The sequence below is a fragment of the Octopus sinensis genome, linkage group LG2 (genome assembly GCF_006345805.1).
Source record: "Octopus sinensis linkage group LG2, ASM634580v1, whole genome shotgun sequence".
Taxonomy (NCBI): domain Eukaryota; kingdom Metazoa; phylum Mollusca; class Cephalopoda; order Octopoda; family Octopodidae; genus Octopus; species Octopus sinensis.
The window spans coordinates 143,219,982-143,230,128 of record NC_042998.1 but is presented as its reverse complement, the minus strand read 5'-3'; the positions used below and the strand labels follow the sequence as shown (position 1 = coordinate 143,230,128).

The 10,147-nt window shown below is 35.2% G+C and overlaps 1 protein-coding gene across 1 annotated transcript in view; it reads left to right on the top strand.

Moving 5' to 3' along the window:
• Positions 1 to 865: 865 nt before the first annotated feature.
• The window catches only part of LOC115229491 (MAU2 chromatid cohesion factor homolog), a 71,045-nt gene continuing 61,763 nt past the window's right edge, over positions 866 to 10,147 (top strand). The window contains exons 1-2 of the mRNA XM_029799831.2: positions 866 to 1,305; positions 1,450 to 1,467. Coding sequence (XP_029655691.1) covers positions 1,075 to 1,305; positions 1,450 to 1,467 — 249 coding nt within the window. The 5' untranslated portion in view covers positions 866 to 1,074. The remainder of the gene's footprint in view (positions 1,306 to 1,449; positions 1,468 to 10,147) is intronic.

Here is a 10,147-nt window from a genome sequence, read left to right as displayed (position 1 = left end):
ATACAGAGAAGAGACATGCGTGCACATATATGTACACATATAGAAGTTATTAAAATTTCTGTTGCGGGTGTATGTTTGTTTATAAATTATGCTAGCAACAAAACATCAAACATCCCTTGACTTGTTCAGTAATATTTATAATTATATATACATATATGCATACGCACACCCACCCATATATATGCACACACATACGCACACACGCATATATATATATATATATATATATATATATATATATATATATAAAATACAGTGTACATTTAAACATATAGAATTACCCTTTGATATTATTAATTATATATATATATATATATATATATATATATATATATATATATATATATATATATATACTAATACACACATATATAACAATAAATTCCCATATGGGTCTTTTTTATTTTTGCTTTACTTTTAGTCCACACCTCTTCTCCAAAGAAAAAAAAAGTGTTTTTCTATTCTACAAGCATGAAACCTGACATTTTTAATTAGAGGAAAGGGAAATGAGAAGTTATAAAAGTTAACATGCGTTTGGCATAAAAGCAGTAAATGAAAAGAAATGGCTCTTGGCGAAATCGAAACCAGAGCGAGAGCATTCAACTTGTGTGTGAAGGTTCTTTATACAGACACAATAATGACACGCGTAATTCACTATATATACAGATATACTTATGTGTATACGCACACAGAAACTATATACATACATATATATATCACACGCATATATACATACGTATACATGTATATATATATATATATATATATATATATACACACACATACACACGCATACATACATACATACATACACCAACTTATCAACACATCGTCCAGTGAAATCCATATAACGCAGCTTGACCTAGATTGGAGCAACTTGGCTCTGACCTGTCGAGTGCAGAGGAATGAAAGTTTTCATAAAATAATTAAATCAGTAATATTTAATAAATGGAAATTAAATTAATATTTTATTATTTAGAAAATCTTTCCGAGATAAAATTAATATTTGGAGCGTAAAATAAAAAAAGATCAGCTCAGCACCACTATTCCGCATTCAAAATTTAAGCTAGCAAAATGGCGTCGGCCGCTGATGCCGAACCTTGGTATGTTTCCCTTTTAGGTTTGGCAGAAACATTCCGGACGTCGAACCCTCCTAATATTCGGTTATGTATTCATTGTCTACAATCTATTTTCAATTTCAAACCACCTCCTCGGATTGAGTCAAGGACACATCTACAACTGGGTAACATATTACTGGCCCATACAAAAAACATAGATCTCGCTCAGACGCATTTGGAAAAGGCGGTATGTTTAATTCTTTTTTACTATTGCTACTCACTCTTTTTCGCTAGTCGTTATTGTTTTCGAAATATGCGTTTATGTTGTTTTTATTAATTTATTTATATCTGAGAGCCTATGTTTATTTTCCACCCTTGTTTTATTTTGCAGTGGACTCTATCGTGTAGCGTATCCTTTATACACTTGTAACAGTCTGTTATTGAAACGATACAAATCATTCATACATATATACTTACACACTCATACATAATTATATATATATTTACATATGTGTATGTGCATATCCGGCTTTCATAACTCGTATACTTTGCTATTTGTTTTTATACATTAATAATAGTTCACTTTCATATACACACGTGTATTTATAACACACACATGTATATAGTTTTTCAGCTATACTTATGTTAAACATGTTTGTTGTGTTATGTATGTAGGAATATGCTACAGATATAGACATTATATATATAATATATATATATGTATATATACACATACACACACATACTACACCTTATTGAAATGATTCCACAAGATAAAGCAAGCTAAATTGTTTGTAGTAAGACTATATATTTATACAACTGATAGACTAGTGTTAGTCCTATATCTAGTTATTTGTTTGTGAGAGACCGACCAAAGTGTTTTATCGCCGCCAATCATTCACTTTGCATAGAGGATCTTTTTCACTTTGTTGATTTTACTTTACTCCATTGTAGTTAGTGAGTTGTAAATATTATCGATTTTGCGTGGCTTTTTTTTTTCTTTCCCATTCCCTCTTATCAATTGATTAACGATTGAGTTCAGCAGAGCTTCCCCCTGTGTACGTGACATTGTGTTATTTTACATTTCGGACAAGGTGGGATTAAACAACAACAATAATAATACATATGGACCTTGATATTGAATCGATAATTTCACTAGGAAGGTGCTGTGATTCAGATGTTTTCTTTATATAGGTGTATATACTCGTTTATATATATAAAGCCTAATTGTGTTTATCTGCATTACCCTGTCTCTCGCTATATATAAATATATATTACGGGTTAATGTTTCCCATGGCTATACAATTATATAAAGGCTTTATCCTGTGGGGTATACAGCTTTTAATAATAATAATACTCTATCTCTTTGCTGTAGTATATAAATTTATTGATATATATTTTTGTTATCCCGTAGCAATATTAATACTTTATCTCGTGGGCATATGCTTTTATTCTTTAACCTGCAGCATCACACATCTATTAATACTTTATTCTGTGTGTATATATATATATATATATATATATATATAAATGCTATTTATGTTTTTTCTCTCTATTAGGGCAAAGAATGCCGTTTATTATCTTTCATCTCATTCGAGTATAAAGATACTATTTACTAAGCTTTAATCTCGTGGCCTGTACAACATATTCTGTTAAGGCGTTGTTGCAAAAGGGTATTCTATACTACACTATTACACCTATATTTCTAGTTTTATTTGGGTAGTAAAACACTGGTATTATGAAGCACACGGTCCCACGGAAATCGACATAACGCTCAGCACTCTCTCCACCTTATAATCCTCCCCCTCTTTCTCTCTCACTACTAACAGTTTGTGTCGTACATTAGGACATTTGTTGGCTCTATATATATAAATATATATATATGTGTGTGTGTGTGTGTGTAATATATATATATATATATTATATATATATATATAATATAGTGTGTGTCTATTGCGCCAACAAATGTCCTATATATATATATATATATATATACGCACGCGCGCACGTACAAACATGTTTTACTTATGTTGCTAATGATTTTTAGAAAGACAGGAATAAACATCATCACGCATTTCACCTCCCACCCTTTTTTAAAACCTCGCGCTTTGTTCATTACTGAAGAAATATCAGTGTTTACACTTGAAGACAGGTGGACGGGGTTCGCTTGTGAAAGCTTTCTCGCACTGCCGTCTTCCTAATAATAAAAGAGAAAAAACGGTTATGAAAGGAGGAAAAAAGTCTTTACTACATAGAACAAAGCTTTGATATTCTCAAGAAGTGGGGGGAAATTAAATTGTGCGAAAATCATGCATTTCCCGAACGTTAGTGACGTGTGTGAGAACGATTTCTCCAATTGGAAATCGAAACTGGTGTCGTGCGCTTGAGTTTCTAACCACAGAGCCCGTCATAACAACAGCAGCAGCAGCAGCCGCCGCCAGCCGCTGCGGCGACATCAACAATAGCAATAATATAATAAAAAACTTTTTTTTCTTTTTTTGTGAAACTCATACTTTTCAAATGAGCTTTTGTCTCTCTTGAAGAGCTTACCTATTATTATATGATTGAAATTTTTATTCAAGCTAGCAGAATAGTTAGCGCGTCGGATAAAATGCTTAGCGGCATTTTGTCCGTCTTTACGTTTGGGTCCGAATTCCGCCGGCGAAGGTAAAGAATACGCACACCCGGTGCTTAGGATTTTGGGTTAGGGTTACACCGGGTGGTGTGCATATTCTTTACCCCGTCATTCCGCCGAGGTCAACTTTACCTTCCATCCTTTCGGAGCCGATAAAATAAAGAACCAATCGAGTACTAGGGTCGATGTGATCGACTTGTCCCTCCCTTCAAAAACCATTGTCCTTGTACCAGAATTTGAAATCATCATTATTATTACTATTATTATTGAGGCGACAAGCCGGCAGAGAGTCGTTAGCGCGCCGGGCAAAATGCTTAGCGGTATTCTGTCCGTCTTTACGCTCTGAGTTCAAATGCTGCGGTGGCCGACTTTGACTTTCATCCTCTCGGGATCGTTAAAATAAGTACCAGTTGAGCACCGGGGTCAATGTAATCGACTTACCACTTCCTCCGAAATTGCTGGCTTTGTGCCAAGCCAAAAAAAAAAAAAAAGGATTATTATTAAGATTGCGAGCTGGCAGAATTGTTAGCGCGTCCGATTAAATGCTTAGTGGCATTCCTTCCGGCTGTTTATGTTTTGAGTTCAAAACTTGCCTTTCATCTTTTCGGGGTCGATTTTTACAGTACTAGTCAAGTACTGAGGTCGATGTAATCGACTTACCCACCTCCCTAAAATTGTTGGCCTTGTGCCTGTTTTAGAAAGACATTTTAGCATTTTCATCATCAATGTTATGGTTTGCTGTAAATACCGCGGCAGTGGTGGGGGGAGTTGCTGTTTTTTCTCGTCCATCCACCCAACTATCTTTCTTATTGTATTCTTGCGATCTCCGTCTGGACAAGCAGAAAGTTTTTTTTATATATTATATTAGCCAATCGCTCCCCCCTTCACATTGTTTAGTTACGTCGCCTGACTTTTTCACTCATTTTCCTCTTCCCTCTCTCTCTTTCTTCCATCCTCCCCCTCTTTATCTTTCAATTATACTTTCTTTATAATCTCTTACTCTCGCAAAACATACCTTTCATTCTCTACACGCATTGTGTGTGTTATATATAATATATATATATATATATATACATACAAACACCGTTTTAGCGTCCACTTTTCCATGCTTACATGGATCGGACATATATAACACATTCTTGTATACATATACAGCTTAGCCAAGGGCAAAACTAAGAGCAGACTCAGTTTTCATATAGATATAGATATATTTATTGTATCTAACGTATTGAGCTCTATATGAGATATTTTTTGCACTAAGTAAAAAAAAAATATAATTTTTGTTTTTACAACTCTTCTGTTACTTTGTGTGTGTTACAGACAAACAATTTCTCGGGAACTGTAGTACGTGTTGTCTCTATAGCTAGCTATATACATATTTCTCTCTACGGCTCCGCTCGTTCAATTACTTATATCTATAGACTGCCCCCTCTCTCTTATATCTGTCCACGTTTAATTTATCTCAAATGTATTTTTTCACGTTTCCATATATATATATATCCATATCCTCACCCTCCCTTTTTGACTCCCCCTCTCTCTATTTCTATTCTTTCTTGTTTTATCATACTCCTCCCACTTCCATTAGTTTCGTTCACCCTTTCCCTATTCCCCTCAACATAACATGTCTTGTTTCCACCCTCCCCTTCACCTCGTCTCGTTACATTCTACTTCCTTTCTGTGTTTAGAATTCCGTGTCTCTGGAGTTTTGAGTTCTAATTTCACTGGCCCAAAGTCGTCTTAAGTTCCCGAAGGAGTCGAACTCGCGACCCAGTTTCGATTTCCAGTTGAAACCAGCTTTTTTTTCACATTGATTAAAATCTTCAAGGTGTATGGATAAGGAAATGCATGAATGTCACTGCGCGATCTCATTTTTCATTATATCACCGATGTCTTGTGTGTGTTTTTTTTATATCAATCTACGATGTTTGGTTTGTATTGGCTTTGATTGTTGCTTAACCCTTGGTCAGTTCTGATCGAACAGACCTTTGATCTAAGGCATTTTAATGGTTACCGTCTCATTTTCCCGTCCTTCCATTTTGAAAGACGTTAGACTTGGTTTCATATAGATGATGCTACTCTTTCCAGCAGGTTGAACGACTAAATAGAGCTTCCTTTATTTGCTTGTTAGTGGTTGTTGTTGTTGAACTCCAGATCGGTCTTGATTGAGCAGGCCTATATTCAAAGTATTCCAGTTATGACCATCTCGTCTTTTTTTTTTATGACATAGTTTACTCTGGACTACATTAATGTGCTCTTTCCCACATATTTTAAAGAATATTTCGTGTGTGTAGTTTGAGGAATATTTGACTATTATAGCTAACATGTCGAGTGGCTGGTTGGTTGGACAGCAGAGAACCAGATTTCAATAGATTTATTTATGCTATACAGCTTTGCATCACGTTTCTGAGTTCAAATCTAGTTGGAATTGGACCATGTCAACCGATTCTCCCCAAATCGATAACACACTTATAAGTAATATGTTATGGGTAGAATCAATATATTTATATATATCCGCTGTGTTAGAGAATATATATATATATATATATATATATATATATATATATATTATATATAAATGGATAATAGTAGAAGTGAAGGTAGCTGGTAACAGCTGTAATGGTGTTAAAATGGTTAGCGGTTGTTTTATATATATATATATACATATATATATAGGTAGGTCATAGTAACGGCGGTATGAGGAAGACAGACATGATGGGGGTGGGTGTCTGTGGTACAGTATAGGACTGACGATGATCATACGGGACGGTGATCGTTTTAGATGTCAGTAGTGGTTGGTGCTGCTTGTTGTTGGAGTCGTTTGCGGTGTTGGCACTTGTTCTCTTTTAAACACTCGCGCTGTTGATGGAAATGTTTGTCATAAATGGTGACTGTAATTCTTTTAATTGTTGTAACGGTAATAGCAGTAATAATGGTGGTGGTTGAGTTGTGCTATCAGAAACGGTATTAGCCGTTAACGTTGTTGGAAATGGTGTCGTTCGCTGGTAGCTTTATTCCATATTCTGAATAGCTATTGTAATTGTAGTAGTAGTGGTAATGACTCATGCATGTTATTTTTTTGTGTGTGTTATTTAATCAATTTTCCTTGTATTGTTCACTTGTTTTCTTCCCCCTTTCTTGCATTAGCTGTGCTGTACACAAAATAAAAGTAGCTTTGTTGGGGTCTTTTTATATTAGAATATTTCATATGTAGTCTCACATGGTATCTTCAGCATGAAATATAGGTCGCTTATGCCAAATGATACGTTGTTTACACAAACCCACCTATGAGAGAGAGAGATATATAGTGCCCTTCATCTCCCTCTCGCACTCCTGCATAATGTAAGGCTTTTCATACCTTTCCGTAGCTAATGTAAATACATTATTTTTAGGATTTTCGAATAATTGTTTAATCATGTAATATCGTGTTGTTAATCTACGGCACTTGTATACATGCATATACATACATATATATATATATATATATATATATATATATATATATAGTATAGTATACAGGCACCTGAATCTCTCTATGTATTTATTAATACGTGTGTGTGTATACCGAAGGGAGAAATCCTTATTGAAAGTTAACATTGCAATTATTTGTAAATAGAATCTCATAGAGTAGAATAAACTCTTAGTAAGATGAGATTAAGGGTGTGCTTTTGTTTCCCAGTTGTGACCTATTTTTAATACACTATTAATGGTCCTTTCGAAAGGTATAGGCATAGAACAAGCTTACCTTGCTCTCCCCTCCCCAAAGATTCTTGAAGTTATTTCATTTACATAACTAATGCCTTCAGAGAAAGCATTATGTATGTATATGAGTTACAGGACATTTTTCCTAAGATCAACCAACCATAGTACATGTAGCCTTGATTATCACTGGTTCGTCGTCACTGATCTGGGATAACATGGTATGTTCAGTTGTGAACCATGTCACGCTTATCGCAGATTGATCTTTGATAACATGGTTTGGCGATCAGTTAAAAGTTCTTGTACCAGAAAAATGTGCCCCAGCAACCACCCGCAATGCTCAGCTATCGACATTGTACTGACTTTGCTTGCATTTACATGACCATGCTGTAAAGCTGCATAATTTTTTATATGGATTTCTGTACACGTGCTCATCAACATTGGACCAGTCAATAGAAAGAAATATGAAGATGTCTGATCCTAACAAATGATGCAGATGTGTGTATTCTCTACAAGAATCAGTAGAGATGAAAAAGAAAATATGTGACAGTGGGAGATTTGCTATTGTGGGCTGCAAGTTTGGTGTCATTAAATCTACCATTTAATTTATTTACAAAGTGTGTGATGATGATTCGTTTATCACTTTTTTTTTAACCAAAAATAGATGTATGTATGACTGGAAAATAGCTAATAGGGAAAATATGTGGTTTATTGTGTTAGTGTTTATGTATTTCTCTTGCTTGTATTTCCTGAAACCTGTTCTAATTGTTAACAAGATAAATATCAGTATGTTTGTCAGAATAACTGATATCTTGTTTAAGAGAATTGTCTTCCGAGATTTTGGGTGAATTTACTAATGCCACCATAGCCACTGATTCAGGTAATTAGATGCGTGTCTTTAATAGACTTTTTTAGTCTAGTCTTTTGTTAAGAAATATATTATTTGATGGGTTATAATAGTGGATTACTGATAACTGGAGAACATTGCTGAACATATCAAGAAAACAAATAGTATTGTAACTCCATCTCATCTTAAAGATGATACAAAACTAGAACCCTTATGGTTGCTACAAATTCCAAGTCCTCGCCATCACTGCAGGCCTTTCCTTTTTTTTTTAATGTGTGTAGCTTTGTTACAATAAGAAATCTGTTCTGGCCCCTTCTCTCTCATCATAACCCTCATATCATTGCATAAAACTGCCTTCCTCTCTTCTGTAACCCAACTCAGTTATGGGGGATCCTAGGTTTGTAGATTGCATAACAACCTCTCTAGTGCTGGTGTCATGAATAATAGCACCCAGCACATGCTGTAAAGCATTTGGCATTAGGAAGGGATCCAGTAGTAGATGATGGGGCATGATACGGAAGTAGATATTGGAGCAAGATGTAGTTTTCTGATGCATTGGATCCATTCAAACTATCCAACCCATCCCAGCATGGAAAATGGACATTATATGATGATGATAGCACGTAAAAAGCACCCACTACACTCACGGAGTGGTTGGCGTTAGGAAGGGCATCCAGCTGTAGAAACATTGCCAGATAAGACTGGAGCCTGGTGCAGCCTTCTGGCTTCCCAGATCCCCGGTTGAACCGTCCAACCCATGCTAGCATGGAGAACGGACGTTAAACGATTTAAATATGATACTAATGAAATATTCAACAGTTGACTCTATTAATTTTTGATTGATTGCATTTACTTCTTTTATTCAATGTGGCTGGATGAAAGCTTGTTCAGTGTTTCTTTAACTTTTAATGCTTTCCAAGTACCAAAAAATGTTTGACTTTCCTGTGTACCATGAAACTTTTAAAGATATAAATCTTAATAATATTCTCAATCACCTAGGGTTAAATTAATTTAATTGTTTTAATGTTTTGATTTATATATGAGAGAAAGGGACTTTATATATATATATATATATATATATATATATATATATAATCATCATTTAGCATTTGTTTTCCATACTAGCATGGGTTAGACGGTTTGACTGAAACTGGTAAGCTGGAGGTGTGCCCCAGGTTCCAATCTGATTTGGCATGGTTTCTATGGCTGGATGCCTTTCCTAATGCCAACCGCTCCAAGAGTGTAATGAGTGCTATTTATGGTGCCACCGGCGCAGGTGCTGATTATGTAGCACCAGCATCGGCCACGACTATGATTTCACTTGGCTTGATGGGTCTACTCAAGCACAGCATATCGCCAAAGGTCTTGGTCACTTATCATTGCACACACACACATATATATACGCACTCACACATACACTTACATGACTGGTTTCTTTTAGTTTCCATCTACCAAATCCACTCACAAGACTTCGTTCAGCCTGGAGCTATTGTAGTTTACACACTTGCACAGGATTCCATGCAATAGAACTGAAGCTGAAACCATATAGTTGAGAAGCAAGTTTCCTAACCACACTACCATACCCACATCAACAGCTGTTTATAAAATTTTACAAAATACCTAAAATTATACACAACAGCATCCAGCTTAATTACCATTGTTTTATATGACTGTTCAATCACAACTGAGCAATAGCTAAACAACAACTACAGCAATAACATTGTAACTTCTAATGTTAATGTGTTGGGTCTGATAAAAGTATGTCTTATTGTGACTATCCTAGTGAGGATTTTGAGTGACTCAAATTTGCAGGTTACAGATTGTATTTTGCAGGTGGTTTTGACTGCATAATTTATCTTACATCATGTTTAACAGTGTTAATTGTCTGTCAGCTCACCCAAGGCTATTCCT